This window comes from Podarcis raffonei, chromosome 3 (assembly GCF_027172205.1).
Source record: "Podarcis raffonei isolate rPodRaf1 chromosome 3, rPodRaf1.pri, whole genome shotgun sequence".
Lineage (NCBI taxonomy): Eukaryota > Metazoa > Chordata > Lepidosauria > Squamata > Lacertidae > Podarcis > Podarcis raffonei.
In genome coordinates, this window is record NC_070604.1 from 78,552,370 (window position 1) to 78,571,909 (window position 19,540).

At 38.9% G+C, this 19,540-nt stretch overlaps 1 protein-coding gene across 7 annotated transcripts in view; it reads right to left on the minus strand.

Moving 5' to 3' along the window:
* ARID4B (AT-rich interaction domain 4B) overlaps nucleotides 1-19,540 on the minus strand; it is a 183,346-nt gene that overhangs the window by 20,588 nt on the left and 143,218 nt on the right. For 6 of the 7 annotated variants that reach the window (XM_053382568.1, XM_053382564.1, XM_053382562.1 and 3 more), the window contains 9 exons: nucleotides 17,774-17,912; nucleotides 15,881-15,960; nucleotides 14,781-14,854; nucleotides 11,698-11,847; nucleotides 10,042-10,110; nucleotides 8,471-8,565; nucleotides 7,902-7,999; nucleotides 6,781-7,030; nucleotides 3,727-3,884 (listed from right to left, as the gene is read on the minus strand). In XM_053382568.1, coding sequence (XP_053238543.1) covers nucleotides 3,727-3,884; nucleotides 6,781-7,030; nucleotides 7,902-7,999; nucleotides 8,471-8,565; nucleotides 10,042-10,054 — 614 coding nt within the window. In that variant the 5' untranslated portion in view covers nucleotides 10,055-10,110; nucleotides 11,698-11,847; nucleotides 14,781-14,854; nucleotides 15,881-15,960; nucleotides 17,774-17,912. Of the gene's footprint in view, nucleotides 1-3,726; nucleotides 3,885-6,780; nucleotides 7,031-7,901; nucleotides 8,000-8,470; nucleotides 8,566-10,041; nucleotides 10,115-11,697; nucleotides 11,848-14,780; nucleotides 14,855-15,880; nucleotides 15,961-17,773; nucleotides 17,913-19,540 lie in introns of all 7 variants that reach the window. The other variant, XM_053382561.1, reaches the window with a different exon arrangement.

Consider the following 19,540-nt stretch of genomic DNA (forward strand, 5'->3'; position numbering starts at 1 on the left):
GTCACAGAAGCAAAACACAAATATAGCAAAGCATAAGAAATCTGTTCTCTAGAAAAAAATATGACGCCCATCACTATTGCAACTCACAATTGTAACTGTCCCAGACAAAACACTAATAAATTTATAGACTAAAGAACCAGGGCCTGAGGAATCAGAGCTTTCAAAATGTTAGAATTTATATATTTGTGACTAGAATACAAGAGGCAAAATGTGCAAAACACAAGTACTGGATACATGTTCTACACATTATTTTAAACCCATTTGTAACAACCACATAAATTAATGTATGTTCTGGGAAGAGCAAAGACAACAGAACAACTTGTACAAAAGCCTCCTTTTGTATCCCAATATGCTAAAATGCTCTTCATTTCAATTAAATCCAAACAGCCATGGTTCTCTTTACTACCTTATCCCACAATAGCTGTTTTATTTCAATGAAGCTATTTAGCTAAAAGTTGTTGACCTCAGGATTAGTGGGGGGGTTTTAAAAACAAAACAAACTATACTTCCATAAGGTTTTAAAAACAAAACAAACTATACTTCCATAAGGTTTTGATGAAAGTAGAACCACACAAAAGACTCGTGTCCGATCTATGCATTTTAACAGTATGGTCATTACAGGCCGCAGATACAATCTTTGTATGTAGTTGTACCCGAGATTCTTCAATTACATGTGTAACTTGCAAGAAATCAGATAACAGTGTTTGCAGATATGAAAGAGTGTACAAAGCTGAGGGTTGTCTTGATAAGTATTTTTATATGTGAGACTAAACAGCCCACTGCAATCCTGACTGAAAGCCACCACAGAATTAAGGCAATGCAATGGCTAGCATGCTCCTGAACAAAAAAAGTGGCTAACAGCACAAGACTGCCTATTCTACGGCAAATCACTAGTGAAACGGAATTGCTAAAGATTATCAAGTGTGGAAGGAAGGAAGGAAGGAAGGAAGGAAGGAAGGAAGGAAGGAAAGAAAGAAAGAAAGAAAGAAAGAAAGAAAGAAAGAAAGAAAGAAAGCTCTATGTAGTAAAAAATATGTTCAGATACAGTAACTCTGATATACAAAACTTACACAGTGAAGTGTTTCTAAGCCCCAAATCAAGATACTAACAACCAAAGTTTTAATCACATTATTAACATATACTATATATACAGTGATATTATACTTGATTGTCAAATCAAGAAGCGTGTTTGAGATAATGTATATTTTGAAAAACAATAGTATACTACACAAAAACACAACAGGGCCCACATCAGGCCACGGCTTGTAGATCCCCAACATAGCAGAACAAAGTACTAATATTAGTAGTAGTAAACAGGAATGTGAGTGCTACTTTTTATGAGACAATACAGTGCACAGTTACATTTGCATCTTCTGTAAAAACATGTATACAAGGAGGCACATTGTTACTTATCTAAGCCTAGAGCATGCGCAAGAAAAGGGCATGTATATTCCTCCCTTCATTGCTACAAACCTCTTACAAACAGCTCCACAAGAAATACTCTTCCCTCACAATGCTTCCCCTTCAGTGACTTTCCTGACTAGCTCCTTTTTACATTATTTCACCACATTCCTCACAGGTCCTTGTAATAAGCAGCCCCCAACACAGAAATCATGTAATGCACTGAACAGCAGACACAATTCTTACTGTAGTCAAATATACAAACTTAAGATAGGTACAAACTACAAGTATAAAAGTGAGAATTGTAAATGAACTACTTAGTCCCACTAATAATGTCTGAAACCTGAAATGGAAAAGGCTATATTTTCCAAAAGAAAAAAAAAAGTGCCTGAAAGATTAATTCACAATAAAGAAATCCATACACTTCAATATCAATAAGCAGTGAACTCTACATGATACCAAAATATGAGAACACAATGGGTCAATTCCAACATACCATACATGTCAATCTGCATTTCAAAAAAAGGGGAGCATTATTTTTTATATACATAAAAATGATCAGTCGATTATCATTTTGCCTGAAAGGCACACCACACCTTTATGTATGTCTGAGGGTCAACTACTCAGATAGGCTGTCGACCTGAATCTAGTCACATGCATGACACGCTGATAATAGATACTCCTATATTTATTTCAGAAGCAGAATGGCAATAAAATAATTTCATTCGGATGTTCAACATAGTTGTCACACCATAGCAGCAACATTAGGGAAGTCTTGGCAGATCAAGACAATTACTTGAACAGGTGCTTCAACAAAGTAGCGGTACCATCAGTTCTACTGATGTTGTCGCCTTCCAGTAGAATACATTTATGGAGTTCTGATCTATATTATATTCAGTTGATTTCTGGATAAGAAATCGTCTCTTTCCTTTTGGTGGCGCACCAGATGAGTCAAATCTTTAAAAACTCCAACCTATAACTGTTTCTCAGACAGTTGGCTAGTGTCAAAAATTCATTGAATGTTGAGTAAAGACTGGGAAAAGCTGGAATTGGAAGGAAGGTCTCCCTCCTCTGAGGGGAAAGGGTAAGGGGAGGTGTTAAAGGTGAGATTATAGGTTAATATTTTTATAAGCTAGAAATAGAAAGTAAGAGAATGAGAGGAAAGCTGTTGTAGGAGGAAGAAATTAATGCAAAAGTATTAAGGAGGAAGGGCTGAAAGAAACAGCAGTTGGCTGGGTATGTGTGAATAAGGTACAAGTTGAGTGTGAAAGGAAAATGGGAGAAGATCAGTAACTGTGGTAAGATGAGACAGTAAAAATACTTTAGAGGCATGTGGGAGTGTGAAGGGGGAAATATAAAAGAAAAAACCTTCTCCACTTAAAGAGCCTCTGAAGAAGCAAACTCTGCCAAAAATAGGGAGGCTGAGTCACAATACCTACAGAGCAAATGTCTGTACTTAACCTGAGGAAAACTGAGCTATGGAACTCCTTGCCACAAGGAAAATGCTGTGACAAAGATGTCAGCAATTTCCCAAGATGGATTTGATATCAGTAGAAAATGATGTCAGCAACTGTCAGCTGATTATGCCAAACTGTTCCATCTGTCACCATTTTGTGACTGGCTCTGCCACTGCACCATTTTGTGACCATTCTTGTGGGCCTCAAGAAATTTAAATGAGCCTTGTGGGCAGAAAGTTTGAGAACCCCTACTGTAACTTTTTTTTTTGCCGACAATTTATTGTTTAGCTTTCCCCACACCTTTTTCTTTTAAATTCTCCTACACAATTCTTCCAGCTTTCAATCCTACTCCACGCATATCTTTCAGTATTGAAGTCCATGATTACCAGTGTGAAGAGTGCTGCTGCAACCCGGCCCTGACTGCAGGCCTACCATGGGTATCTAGATGACCACTGTGAGAACAGAATGCTGGACCAGAGAGGCCTATGGCTGCTTCCCCATCACTCTTAATTATCTTTTTATCAGAAGACAGCAGATGACTTCTCTTACACAACCTCTATAGTATTCAGAATAATGAAGCAGTTTAACTGGACATCTCCGACAAAAAGAAGCACCAAAATAAGATGGTATTCATTGAGCTTTTTGACATAAAGGCTGCTTTCCTAAACAAGTTGACAAAAGTAAGTCTCAATGAATTCAGTAAGACTTACTCTGAGGTAAATGAGGCTGGGATTACAGCCTAAGTTATCTAGTTCCTCTTAAATTCTAGTTCCTCTTTGATCTTTTAGAGATCAAAGGCAACTCAGATTTGAAGCCCAGTATTGCTCCCCTCATATATAGGTTTTAGCTGAAAATAAAAGATTCTTACTTTTTCTCCCTCTCTTCCGTTTCAAGACTAGTATTCTGATTTTCCAAGTCCTTACTCTTCTCGTCCTCTTTATGTTCCACATTGGCTTCATCTGTTTTCAGTATTCTTAATTCCTTTTCCTGGTCAGTGTGTGATTCCTGAAAACCTTTTTTGCTTCCCTAGGAGAAATAAAAACATTGATATAGCTCACAATTTAAAAAAAAAACTGTTAGTTTTCAATTAGGAAGAATCTGCACCAGCCATTTTCTCTGTTGATATCTATACTGGATTTGAATTGATTTTATGTATGTGCTAATGTTGTTTTAAACTCTCGGTCTGTCTCTCTGTGTAAACTTTTTTTTAAAAAAATATTTATGCAATTGTTTAACTGTTTTTATATACATTGCTGTTTTATATATGCTTTATTATATTGTAAATCACTTTCATGAAAAAATAACACATCTCTAAGGAAGTACTGCTGCAATTCACATTGGATTATGAATGTTGTCCCTTGATCCATGTCCAGGCTGCTGAAACAGGACCACTGGTTTTACCTGTGAAGGGTATTTTTTAGTGAAAGGATGTTCTTAGGTAGAATGAGAGCTCCCTCAAGCACTTGCAAGTGCGACTGCAGCTAAATTAGAGATTTACCCTCTCAGCTGGCCCCCAAGCTGCAACATCCTGCACTCAACACACTAGTAAGAAAACATACCAACAACATGTAGCAACAACAACACACACTGAGCAGTGCCCCGCTCCGTCACATAAGGCGATACAGAATCAGATAAGAACAAACCAAATAGTGAATGGTAGGGTAAGGCTATGAAAACATCTTTTCACTCAAACAAAAGGACTCTTCATGTGTCCAAGTTACCCAAAATAAGGTGGGTCTTGGCTGTCTATATCCCTGGAAACACATGGCGAAGCACGTGCCTCTCAAAAGTGTCCCTGCAGAGATGTAAGTATCAATATGGTAATCTCTTGTAAAGGAACGAGGGCTCACCCAGGCCGGAGCATAGCAGAGAGCATTTAAAGATAACGCTGCAGTCTCATGTAAGAACTAAGGTAAAAGGTAAAGGACCCCTGGATGGTTAAGTCCAGTCAAAGGCAACTATGGGGTTGAGACGCTCATCTCGCTTTCAGGCTGAGGGAGCCGGCATTTGTCCACAGACAGCTTTCTGGGTATGTGGCCAGCATGACTAAATAGCTTCTGGCGCAACAGAACGCCATGACTGAAACCAGAGCGCACGGAAACACCATTTACCTTCCTGCCGCAGCAGTACCTATTTATCTACTTGCACTGGTGTGCTTTTGAACTGCCAAGTTGGCAGGAGCTGGGACAGAGCAACGGGAGCTCACCCCATTGTGGGGATTCGAACCGCCGACCTTCTGATCAGCAAGCCCAAGAGGCTCAATGGTTTAGACCACAGCGCCACCCACGTTATGTATGCACTATTGGTCTGACCGTAATACTCCATGACTTAGGGCACCTCTTTCTTTTGATATGTTTGCATATCAGAAAAGTGAGTAATATTTTTATTCACAGATAATGCCACCTCAAATCCTCAAAAAATCCTCTTCAGAGGAAGTTTTCAGAGGGTTCTAAGGTGCACCCATTCTTTACACAGAGGTTCCTTATCACAATCAATCTGAAAAGAGTGGGAAACTGAACCAGACATCTTTGGGTGGCCCAACTTACGCATGAGTGCTTTAGCAGTATCAGTCCTCTCAGCCATGGTATCCATGCCAACAGAGACAGAACCAGGTTTTGTGCCCATGACAGTAAAGGTCAATGCCATCCAGGAGCACGGTGTTTATGAGCTGATTTATACGCTGCCTTAAGGGCTTTAGCCTTCAACTGCTTTATCTTGCCCATAGCCCCAGAGTAGCTGTAGCTGATTACTGAGATCTAATGGGTGATCAGCAAAAATATTAAATTTAAAAAAGCTACAGAGCTGCTGGAGGAGAACTGTGAAAAAATGTCGGAGTTCCGGAGAGGAGGAAATATCCCCTCCATTGACCAAAAACAAAATTCGGACACTGGGGGTGGAGGGTAGTTCACTTTAAACCAGGGACAAGCAACAGGGGAGGTGGTGAAGGGAAAATACAGAGCAGAAAGAGTGGAAAGTGGTAAGGCACATAAGAAACCCCAAAACTCACGCACAATCAGGCACTGTATATCAAGACAAAAATTCACGGGTCTCCCTAAGAGAGAAACAGCATCAACACAACCTTCCCCCAAATAAGCACAGAAGCACTAACAACAAATGATAAGCAACAATGTCATAAAGATAAGCTCCGAAAACAGTAGACAAAACACAACTCTGAGCAAAGCTGAATGGAGAATGTGAGAAACAATCTCACAACGTGAAAGCAGTAAAAACTGCTGGGAGCTGAAGAGCAGAAACCTCTAATTTAGCTGTGCTAGAGGGAGCTCTCATCCCACCTTACAACATCTCTGCTCAACGGAAAAAGGAACATAAATATTGTAGGAAACACTGTTCACCCGTAACTTTCCAGATATTTTTGACCAGGAGAACATCAGGAACATGGAGCTCTGATTTTCCACATGGTGAAAATTATAGCTACAAGGAATTTGTAAGGTCATGTGAATGTAAGGAACTTTCAAACTGTGTTATCAGTTTCGTAGCTTGAGACTTCCTAGCTTAACGGAGCTTAGCAAAAGGAGGCGCAAAGGGGCTGGGTGTGAGGACAAAAGTCTGGTTCGGATCTTGGGACACAATCTCCAAATGTGGTCTAGATATAGCAGACACAACAGTGTTTGATTTCTGCCTAAACAGAGTTTTTAGGGCCTTCTTTAGAACTCTGCAAGACACCCACAAAGGTATTTCTTCTGTCAAAGTGAATCTGGACTGCAACAGGTTCTTATCAGCTCTGAAAATGACATTAATACTTTGAGAAATGTAGCAAAACTAGCAAACAGTATATTAATGCTAGAATAAAACGCTTTGCTTTATAGGCACAATCTCCACTCAAATAATATTTCAGCTTACATTAACAGAACACAATGATATATTTTACAAAATCTTCAAAAAATAATGGAACAGCTCTTACCAAGGAGGACGTATCATTTTCTTTTCTTTCACTCTCATTCTCAGCTTGTGTGTCTTGTTGTTTCCTCATTACTTCATCATCTCTTTCTTCAGTTTCCACCTTTATTTCTTTTATATTTTGCTCAGTTTCTTCATGCTTCTTCATATCTTTTTCAAGGTCCTTACAGGGCTGGCTCACTATTTTCTCTGGTAATGCCATTTTAAATTCAACATTAGCTGATGTACAGTACTCTTCAAAGCCATAGAGGTATCTAAAAGATGGCAATAACATAATGATTAGTTCACCATAGTTTGGTTTAAGAGACAACTACACTTTTAAGGATGTAATTTAATTTGCTAAATAATGGTTTAAGATTGCTTTGTTTTTTAAAAGGAACCAACAACATGGTACCAGCTCAAAATTGTGTTGTTTTAACTGCCCCCAAATGTCAACTTGTTTTTGAAAGAAATACCTGAAAAAAAGTTATGTTGAGTCTGGTTAGTCTAGCAACATGGAAGCTCAGGAATAAAATTTAATAACTTTCCAAACAAATTTGAAAGAGGATTTACTGTTAGCTGCCAGAACAGCAGACTTGATTTGGGTAGTTACTACTACACATGGCATGATACAGCCAAAATAGATAAAGACACCTTAATTAGAACTGTATCCTCCTATTTAGGATTAAGCCCCATTGATGTGACTTATTTCTGAATGAATACGCACGAGTACAGTATTAGGTTTGCACTGTGAGAGTACTGGGTTCTTTGCTCTGTGGATGTTTCTGGAAATGCGGGAAGGATATGATTTTTGCAAATCCCGCCTTTCTCCTGAAGCCCCTTATACCTCCTCCCATGCTGTTCCAGAGATCGTCTAACCCTTTAGAGCAACGGTTGCAGACAGAAGGGGGACTCGGTGAAAACTACTTTCCCCATTGTTTTGTTCATGGAAAGCTCCACTGAAACAAAGCTGTTCATGACTGAAGAAACACAACTGAATATAGCCCATTATCTTTTTTTTTTTCATTTAAATGATGACAGTTTTAAAACAGAATACCTATGCAATGTTTATTTTCGCTGAGATGAAGCATTCAACGTTGAGTATCAAAGCGAGGCACACAATTTTTTATATACAGATCTACTTACTTTTTGTATGCACATTTAACATTATATCCAGCGGCAGAGTTCAAGACAGGGATCCCAAGATCCTGATACACTTGCTTCCAGACTGCTCCACTTTCAATCTATAAAGCAGAATGAAAGTTGTTATCCCAATAAAAAGCATTATGTCTATGTTTAAATGAATAATTCTGCACAGGTGTCTAAATAAGTAATTTATTCTGAACTTTAAGGGTCTAAAATAGCACACACACAAATTAGACGCCCATACTTTAAGAGTATTCAAATTCACTTCCATCTCCTGTGCACAGATAATACATATGTATTTTGAAGTAAGTCTGTCTTCTATGGGGTTAACACTCAGATAATTGGGTATATGTAATGACTGGAGACTTCATACTAAACTACTATTACAAGCTGCTTTCTTTTTTAACCTAGAAAAGAGTCTTAGTGATAGAAAAATTAATGCATAAAAAGTCCTTAGTGTGATGTCCACCTCGTCATCTACAAATCTCCTCTCCTAGTGGTTTTGAAGCTGCACTATTAACTTTTCTTCAAATTGCAAAATGATTTCTACTCTGATTAATAGTACTTACATTATCAAATCCTCCAAGCTTATGTACAAGTCTGAATAATTTGAAGAGATTCAAGTTTCTGTATCCAAGAACAGGTCGTTTATTAATAGGAGTCCCTGTGAAAGAAAGTATTTTGAAGTGTGGCTTTTTAGCTTGTAAAGAGCAACTCATATTGGTGTTAATGGACATAAATCAGTTCAGTGTTTCAATCTCAGACTATACCACATATATATACTGTGCAGCTCAATACTCTGAATATTTACTCAGAGGTAATTCCAATGAGGCTTACTCCAGGGAAATGTGCATACGACTGCAGCTGTGGCCTTATCTTCCTAGTTAACAATCATGTAACAGAACTCATATTACACAGTTTTTCCAAGTAATTGGAAAAGCCATTATCCAAATATGTGTGGGCTCCAAAAGTTCTAAATGGTACAAAGGGAACTTCTTTGCAAAGCTGAGATGAATTAATTTAATTCAGCTTTGTTGTCAAATCCATTCATTCTGCCCTATGATTACTAAAGGGCAGTTGGACAACTGGCATTATGATACAGTTCAAAATCAAAATATAATGAAATAATATTTGCCCTGCAATCATTCTTCTCTTCAGGCCTGTGCAACTTGTAACCCACAAAGTTGAAAACACCACACCAGCAACATATGGTAGCCATGAAGAGCTTGATAAACTTCCAAGTTTAGCTGCCTGCAAAGGATTGCAAAAGCACCTGGCAGGCCACAAAACTTGGCTGGTGAGCTGTGTTAGGTTTTGGTGGGTTACAAGTTGTGCAGGCTCGTATATAATACAGACACACACTGCATAAGTTATTAGTTACTCTGTTGTTTCTTTACTTGCTGCATTTTCCTTCCATTTTAAAATTGCTATGCTGTTATTTTATTTTTACTTTGATATAACCTGTCCAGGGGACACTAGCTGGATGTACATGCAACAGGATACATGTTTTAGAAAAATAAATAAATAACAGGTTTAATATATATAAATGAAATATTTTGCTGTACTATACCAGCTAGAATTCATTTTTATTTCCAAAAAGATAGTGCTGATTTTTAAAAGGAACAACTTTCAACTGGCCTATCTGATGTAGTGGTTGAAATGGGGCGGGGGAGACTTTTTGAACCATTTGACTGCATTCCCTTCTGGGCAACTTTATGAGGACAGGACTAGAAGCAAAACACTGATGTAAATTTTATTTTTGTACAGTAGGCTAGCTTCTAAACATACGCACAACACCCCTTGCTATCCTCCATCCAAGTAAGGGAGAATGATTATCAGAGTTCAAGGATACATTCCAGCCAGGGAAAAAGCACCATAGGAGGATCTGAAACAAGGCCAGTGTGGCCTGGCAGGGCCCCCAAAGGCTAGAAAGAGAGGCTTGAAGAGTCACATTTGACCAGAGGTTCCTCACCCCTGGGCTAGGACCTAGGAGACCAGGGTTTAAACCCCAACGGAGCTTTGAAACTCACTTTATGAAAAGCAACAAGACAAGTTTTCAGGGGTGTACTACATTCTCGTACTGTACTACATCCCCTATAGCAACAAACAAACTATACGATAAATATAATGACATGCTTACCCCTGTCTTCCATGAATTTATAGAGTTGTTGTAAGAAGTTTTCTCTTTCCTCTGGAAAGGGTTCTATTTCTTCCTAATTTAAACAATATGGTAACAAAAGCACATGTTAGATTGCCCTGTTAATCGCCACAGTTTTCTTTAAAAAGTATTGCAGGGAATTACATTTATATTTTAAAGGTTCAGGAACCATTACATAATGCTTCGGTACTTTGGCTTTGAAGGCAAATGTCATTTCTCTGTATCTTACACTAATAACTGTTTTAAGTGGATTTTAATTGCAAAATGTTTAGTATCACTATGGGGAGCCATCAAAATACAAATAAATGCATATTTATAGCATAATCTTCTGCATGTCTACTCAGAAGAAAATTGAATGGGACTTGCTTCCAAATAAGTGTATATAGGACTGCAGCCTTAAAGCGCCATAAGAACATAAAGCAAATCTGAAATAACAAATTAATTGAAATTTGTTATCTGTTATTTAATTACAGCAGTCAAACTGAAATTCCATTTTCCTCTCCAAGACAAAAATATTTCATTGTGGAGATGGCAACTTTTGCAGAAAGATAAACCAACTCATTTCTACGGATGTTCCACATATATTTTAGCACCATTTTGAGGGAGGTGGGTTTTTGGGTTGCACTTTTTAAAGTTTCCTTCTTCTTTGTAAACCAACAAAACAACTCCAGTGAAAATTTAGAAAAGCAGATGTTGCTGATGTTACAGTTAATCGTGTTTGTTAGAAGCAGGATTTAGCAAAACACAAAGTTAATATTAAGGAGGATTCTTAGCCATTCAATGCATGCCTGTGCGGGGTTTGCAGATCATGGTGTGTGTGACTGACTTTTCCCCTACTCGTATATGCTGCTAGTTCAATGTCTTATCCCTAAGGGCTATGGTATCAGCAGAACATTCGTTGTTTTTTTACAAACCCAAATAAGAGATAATGTCCCTTCTTTATTCCAGTCAAGTACGCTCATTACCACAATTATTCTGCCTATTTCTTGAACTTAAATAAAATTGCAACATATAGGTCAGGGGTGTCAAACACAAATTCATCGGGGGCCACATCAGCAGTTTGGTCACCCTCAAAGGGCCGGTTGTATCTATAGGACTCAATATGCGCTCAATATAAAAAAAAGTGGAGGTTTCCTGAATGCATGTAAAGTGGAGGTTTCCTGTGTAGAACAGCCGGCGCTGCTAGAGGGCAGACGTTCTCTGGCTTGTAGGCTGCTGCGCATGCGCTGAAGAGGCGGCTTTCTTGTGTCAAAAAAAAAGGGGGGAGAATAAAAGGTGAAGGCTGGCAGCCGCTGGTGGCTACACGGGCCACATGACGAGGTCTGGCGGGCCGGATTCGGCCCGCGGGCCTTGTGTTTGACACCCGTGATATAGGTCATATACCATCCCTGTTGGTAGTTTCCCCGCCCCCCTTGCAGAATTTAACGCTGATCACACACACGTTTTCTTTGTTGCATAAAGAAAACTGGTTTCCTAAACTAATCAGGATTCACAAATATGGACAATATACAAGGAAGAGGTATGCTAAAGACAATGTAATAAAAGGGTTGATATTGTCTGTGCCACTACTGTAATTCAACAATCAATATACTCCAAACCGGAAATATTCCATGGCTCAACCAAATTACGGTGCTGTACTTGCCTCTTCTTCGCTGCTGTTATCTTCCTTTTCTTTTTCATCTTCCTCCTCCTCTTCTGCTTCGCTACTGGAGCTTTCCTCTTTCAACTCAGTCTTCCAGTTACTGGGAACAGTTTTGTTTTTACGGAATTCTAAGGCTTGATCAAAAGCTGTAAATTGAATGAAACTCATAAGCACTGAATGTCTAGTTTGCTCCTGCATGTAAAAAAAAAAAATAGGCCAGTTTGGTAAAACACACAAAAAGAGAGAAATGGGGCTTGTTCAAGTTTTCTCCTTGGGAAAGAACTGGTGCAGGCCATATGCCTTTTCCTTGTGGGGAAAAGATGGTAAGTGTAATAAAAGTGATACTACTTTTATTTGAACATGGGATTTCCCTCACCCTAAGAGATAAAAAGCCCACCTTTGTTCCAGAGGGGTTTGGCTAACACCTCACAGTAAGCACATTCACCGATCTATGCTTTTGGCATTACAAAACTATCTGCTATAGCTAGATACTATTTTATCTCTTTCAAGAAACCTTTAGCAGACTGGCTTGGAGCCGCAAGTCCATCAGCCATGGACAAACCCCTGGTATAAGTTCATAACTTTTGTGCATCAAAGTAGTGCCATGTGCTCATTTAATCACAGCTCACCTCTCACTACCTTCTATGCTAAAATGGTATAGTTTTATAAATATACAAAATTAAAAGTGCCCTCTGTCTTGATATAGTTTGCCCTGTTCAGAATGGAGTTGCAATTCTCCCTAAAGGATCAAGTCTGCAGCCTGGGTGTGGCTACTGATCTGGTCTTGCAAATGAATGCTCTGTGGGTCATATAACAAATTCTGGTGGGATCTGGCCACTGTTCTTATGATGTGAAGACACATGGTACTTCAGTTAGTTCTGAGTAGCAAGCATACCTGTTAATTGCCACAAATAGCAGGGAACATACCTTGTCACTAATTGAAAAAAGACCACCATCTGTCTATTTATTTCTGTACATAATTAAAGGTGCTGGCTTTGACTTATTAAGCCTTAAATGGCTTGGGATCAGGGTATATGAAAAACCACAAATTCCCATCAAAACATGTCTGAGTATTAGGATCAGACGCCCTGTTCACAATGTCCCATCTCCTGAAGTATGGTGGCTGGCAGAGAAGGACAGTACCATTTCAGTTGTGGCACTTCATTTAGGGAACTCACTCTCTGTCCATTAGCCTAGTAAATTGTGATAGCTTTCAGGGTCTTTTTTACAAGTGAGGTATCACTCAGCTGATTTATTCTGGCTATTTAAGATAGTATTCAACATGGTCTTGATGGTATTTAATGATGCTTGTCTTGTATGGTGTTGGTTTTTGTTCTTCCTACTTCAATTAGATTATTAGCACCCGCAGAAATTATAACTGAGAGGCAATGTGTACATATTTCAAATACATTAAAAGAATAAGCAATGAAAATTCAGCTGACCCCTATTTACCCCTTCTCTGATATTACAGTTTGGGGGCTCAGAAGGTGTCTCTGCAGGATTCATCTCCTGGCTGTCCCTATAGCAAAAGCCAGAGACTGCCTGTATGGTTATAACGTGAAGGAGCTGTGTGGGAGAGATGTAATGGAGCCAGACAGGACCAGCATATCAGGTGGCTGCTGACTGGAGAACAGCTGCCAGTCTGAAATTTCATGCTTTTTGTCGTCGTTCTTGAGCTGAACTGCAGGCTGGAATAGAGGACTGCTAATAGTTCACAGAGGTGGGCAACCTGTGGCACTCTAGATGGTGCTGGGCTACTACAACCATCATCCCTGCCCACTGACCATAATGGCTGGGGCTGATGGGAGTTGGGAGTCCAGTAACATCTGAAGGGCTACAGATTCCCCACCCCTCCTGTACAGGAGCTTTGGGAAAGCACAGATGAAAAATACATTGAGTTTTTCTTTCTTTGTGTGAATGCCCAAGGGATGAATGTGTGTGGTGTAAATTAGCTGAAGAGGAACAGATTTGGGAGGTAACCTAATTAAAGGAAAATTTAACTGAGAAGTTTGGAGGTGAACTTACTTGGCTCCCCTCAGGGGACACCAGCCTGGAGCCTGTGAGTGCCATGGTGCCCACAAGAGTCTTCATTTGTGCTCCCATAGAGGCCCCAGACTGAGCTTACTTTCTTTTTAAGCAAGTCTCCAGCCCTGCTAGAAACATAGTTATGAAGCAGAACACGCAGGGACACTCTTCTAAGGAATGTCTGTAAAATGAGCAAGCCTGGCTCTCCTACCTGGTCAAGTGTTTTTAGTCAATGTGTGAAGTGATTGATACCAGGCAGTAGGAATCCTGAGGTCCTAAAGAGCTGCTGCTTCGACTCCCCTTTAATACACTTTACCGGCCTGCCTCATCTTCTATGCAGAAATTCAACAGGTTAAGCACTCTCTCTAATTTTATGTGAGGCCATGCTCCCCATGGCAGCCCATCTTATGACAGAACCCTTTCAAAATTCAAAATGTGTTCCCTGGTCCAAAAAGGAAGGCAACTCCTGCTCTTCTTTATACTTAGGTTCTGGTTTCGGGTAAGTCACCATTCTCTCAGCTTCAGTCATTCACCTTCTTTAAAATGTTTTTAGCAGCAACAAATGTGAGATCACAGAAGTAGTCTGGTGTTTAAGACAGAGTTTCTGCCTGATATTTTCTTTGAAGCCTTGGGCAAATCACTGATCTCCATTTGGTCTAGCACTCTTGTTGCAAACATTGGTCAGTCAAATCCCAGTGCGAAGCTTATAAACAGGTCGTGAAAGGAACAAATTCCCCTGCTGTTTGTCCCCAGCACCCAGTATTCACTGAGTGTACTCAGTGAGTATACAATTCAGAAGTATACTACCTAAGAACATGAAGGTTCCATTTAGCTATCATGGCTAATAAGAGGAGCTTTCTAGGGTAGGGAACAGGAAAGAGCAACTTTGAGTGGGCTGAACTGCAGGAAAATATGGTAGGAATTGTTTAGCAGTTGGTGGGACATGTAGTACCCTCATGTTTTGTAGCACAGCTGTCCCTCATAGTGTGTGCCAGATTTCTAGCCAAATTCAGCTGAAAAATGCTATCTTTTCTTAATTCTATATTGTCTTTACCTTGCTTTAATGCAGCATCAGGCTTTGGTGAAGAATCACTAATCTCTCGAACATCTTTCCTTGGTACGGAAGAGCTAATAAATAATAATAATAATAATAATAATAATAATAATAATAATAATAATAATACAGTATTACAAAACTTTTAAAACAAAAAATTTAAAACACTTTAATAACAAATCATTCTTTCCATCCATGGATCAAACATACCATCCTGGTATTTTCAAAAAAACCAGGTCCATAACCATTATAATTAATATAAACCTTGTCTGCTGTTATTATGTTCATTTAGCAAGAGTATCAAGAAGGTACTGATTCCTGGGTCCATTACCAGAGCAGATTTAATTCTGTGCAAGAGCTTTCAATCCAAGCTTTCTGTGAGTGGAAAGCAGTGGGAACAGACAATTGTATCCATGGCAGCTGCTTAACAGTGCAATCCTTACAAAAACCCTGCCTTCTTGTGTCAAGCAAGAAGACAAATGGGAGATGGGTGAGTGGTTCACACCTCTCAAAACATGGCTCCTCAGTCCTGCCTTCCAGAGGCAGAACCTAACCCACCTAGGAATGTCTGCCTCTCAGTGAAGGGAGAAAAATGACTTTATAAAAGGTGACAAGACTGACATTTCCTTGTTGATACTTTCTTAAAGAAAAGAAATTCTTCTCAAGTGAAAAAGTGGCATGAATCAGGTCAGAAATGGGCCCGCCATTTACACTATTTTGAAGCCAGCTGAAATAATACTGTGTTACTGTGATTTACAGTGATACACAGGCATGTTAACCAAATCAAGAACAGACTCTTTAGAAATTGTCCATCAGAAAAACAAACTTTGACATATAGAACAAGTATGTAAAGCGGCCACCCTTTGACTTATACAGCTGCACAAAATTGCAACCTGATTCCTAACACATATGCTAGGCACTCTATGTAAGTGACATGAGTGGGGTGGAAGGTAGAATGAACAGTTGGTTTGTGCTTCCTGTCCCTCCCTCTTACTGGCATTTAAAAATAAAGCCCTATATATGTCACGTCAGTGAGTAGAAATGACAGATTGTATTAGCTAGTTGGTATAAATAATGACACTGGAAATCTTTCTACTCACAATTTGCCATCCTTGAAAGAACGAACCAGAATGTTATCCTTTTTGACTGCAATTTCATCACTGCAGTCTGGACAAACCACCTGCATAAAAAGAAAGGAAATATTTAAAATATTTTATATCAATATTTGGTACCATTCTGAGATATTTCAACGAAGATACTTTTTGTTCATATTCTAGAGTCCAAAAAACTGGTCACAGAGGTGACTGACTGCCCCTGTCATGGATGCTCAGCACACACAAAAATCCTGCCCAGAGTTCTCTGAAAACTTCAGGGAACTTGTGTGAAGGCTGCCTTCCATTGTGCCATGCATGAAAAACAAGGCTTTGCTCCTCTCCAAGTGTTCTAACCTGTGCAGAGAATTCAGGGAAGGGGAGACAATGTTGTCTTATTTTGCAGTGGGCTTTGAAGAAACAGAAGCAACAAGGAGGACAGGACTTGCATTCTACCTTCTCTTTAAGTCCAGCACTGAGTGAGATAAAAGGCACACACACATTTGCCTGAGTCCTCTGTATACACAGAGGACTTGGGGGAGAGCCCTTTCATCTCATTTCCCACAGAGCTTCAGAGAAAGATGCGATGCTCCTTTCCACTGCTTCCTCAGTGTCTGGTGCAGAAGTGAGAGAAGGAGGAAGCCCCTTGCTGCCTATGCTTCTGAAAAGCCCAGCAGCACTTGAGATACCAATCTTTCCTCTCTTCAGAGTCTTCTAGGGGACGGTGGGTTAGTAAGCTAGGAAGAAATTTGTGGACCCCTATTCACTACTGATTTCACAAAGAGTTTAAATTGCTCAGCAACTTCAGCCAAACATAATCACCTACATCATATGAATTAAGCCACTTGTTAAATTACCTTCCCTATTTAAAACTGGCACATTGCTTCTAAGATCTTTGATTTGCCTTATTTCAGTTTCTAAAAATGTGACCTTATGGTGCTTTTGGATAAGTCACAATCTTCCATTAGAAGCACGAACCTAATGCAACCTTCTTCTAGAACATTATCAAGTAATATTTCATGCTTCAGCCATTCTTTTATAATGAATGTGACATGTGCATTGCTTTTGAAAGCCAAAACAATAAATTAAAAATAATGATGATTTATTTAATGTCAACTGTACAGTTTAGGATCACATTTACAGTTCTGCAAATATTCATTAAAATTTATGAACAAGTTTTCTATCTGCAACCACTTATATGCTTGTAATTAATGTGACATGATTTACACAATTTTGGGGGAGGGGGCATTTTATTTTTAAAATGTTAATATTCTCAAGTAAGTAAGTGTAAAAAGAATTCCATGCACCAAAAGGATTGATAAAAACATTCCTGACTCTGGGTCAATCTAGTCTAGCCTGTTTTCCTAACCATGGCTAGCCAGATGCTTTCAGGAAGCCCACAGGGAGGGGATGAAAAAAGTAGCCCACTGCTGCTGTTTCTCCCTAGCAACTGGTACACCACTTCAGAATACAGATCCAGCAATCTGTATGTTTTGTAGTATAAAATAGGAACAATACAGCAGCTTTTGCCTTTGACCTTCTTATGCAATTGGAAGCTGAACTAATAGCATGGAAAATAATAGGGACCATAAAATAGGAAAAAAGAAAAGAAGCAGTTCTCTGTTTTACATTTTTTTAAAAAATCTGCTTTATTGTATACAGACTGACTTGGCACTTACGTGTTATTAAACTGCACAGTTTTTACAATATATGCACTTTATGAAGTTACTGCCCTTAGTGTGCTCAAATGAATTGTAGATAGTATGACTATTCTGACCTTATTTAACGTGGTGGTTTTAAATTATGAAAGAGGAATATCTCAAAGTGCAAAATATAATTTCTAGGTACTTTTCTCTCTCTTCAAAATAAAGCTATTAAACAATATAAAATTGAAACACTTACCAAAGCTGGGAACCAGAGGTTTTTCTTTTTATCAGCACTAACGTAGTCTACACAAACAACTTTTCCTAACAGTTCATCAGTTTGTTTTCTGTCATCTTCATCTTCATCACTTGAGGATGAGGAAGATTCTTCTTCTGGGCTATAAGGAAAAGAACTCCAAGTTAAATTGTGCTATAGAGTTCAGAATTTTGATTAGGGTCAAACTACGAATGAACTTTAGCTTGAATTTTGGGAAGTGGGGACTGCTATAGGGTCCATCCCTTTCACTCTCTCTTTTTGTTCTTTCCACCACAACAGTGTCGGTACAGTGATAGCAGTCTCCCAGGGGCGTGAAAGTAGTATTCCATGCTTGTAGCCACCATGTTCTTCATAATGCCCTTGGAATGACACTACATCACATAGTACTATTCTGAGGGGAATTGCGAGCAAGTAACAAATGGTAGCCACCAGTTTTTAAATCCCCATGTGAAGGACGAATTCACATATGATGGTCAGCCTTCTAGTGACTCAGAAACCAATCAGGGCTGGGTGCATTGTCATCCAATCAGGGGAGAGGAGCAAGTTAATAGTTAGAACCTGACAGTTTAACTGGATAACCATTTGAGGCAAGTAACTGGACAAAATACATATGTCATAATTATTGGAAATAAAGGGATAAGTTTTGTTGCCAAAGCTATGCAAGTCTCACTAAGAATCCTGATACAAACAAAGTAGCAAGTGAAAGAAAAACCTGTTGATTTCAAGCTGTATTAAAACCAACTACAAATACATTGTGTCTGCAAATGATAGGAGAGTACAGACGAAACAAAACTTTAAACAGTACTATTAACAAAAACCAAGATTAGTCAAGAATAAGCCATTATCGAAGTGCTTGTATTCACCGTGCACTTGGCAAGGATTCTTCGGTGGAAAGGTTTTAGGTACATGTTTGCAACTTTTTGAAAAAAGATACAAACAGTGTTTTGCCATATGCAAACACACACAAAAAATATATATATTCTAATATAGGTGCTTCATTACATTTGCATTTATGTCTCTATTTCAATGTTTGATCTGCTGAGTTAAAATTCAGAGAACAGCATCTCTGTCACCTGTGCCCCCCATAACATAAATCCATAACATGGTATCAATGACTACCCCCACTTTTTTTCTGAATGTGCGCAACGCCCGCCATATAATATACAACAAAAAATATTTAAATAAAGAACAGCAGCAAGATCCAATACCCATATTCAGTAATAGAAGCAAGCATGGCTGACTTGAGTAGCCTCTGTTCAGCCCACTACTAAATACAAGGGGAAAGTTGTACTTACACTAGGTGTTCAAGGCTGATTCTACCTTACAACTACCAGCACATAAAGCCAACCTCCAAAAATAACGAACAGTCGATTCAGGACTGTCTAAAAAGTACCTCCTTATATAGACATATCTTACTTATGACTGGGCATTCACTGCCACAATATCTAATGATGGCCACTGGCTTAGTTTTAAAGTGAGGAACTCATGCAAGATCTTTTTACTAATGGCCAAACTTCTAGGTTCAGAAGCAGTATGCCTCTGAGTACTAGTCACTAGGAAACAGAAAAATAGTTTTGTTGTGTTTATGCCCTTTTTGTGTGTTACCCTGAAGCACCTTATTGTCCACTGTGGGAAAAGGGATAATTAATAATAATAATAATAATAATAATAATAATAATAATATTTATATCCCGCCCTCCCCAGCTGAAGCCGGGCTCAGGGCAGCTAACAACAATAAAATAGTACAAC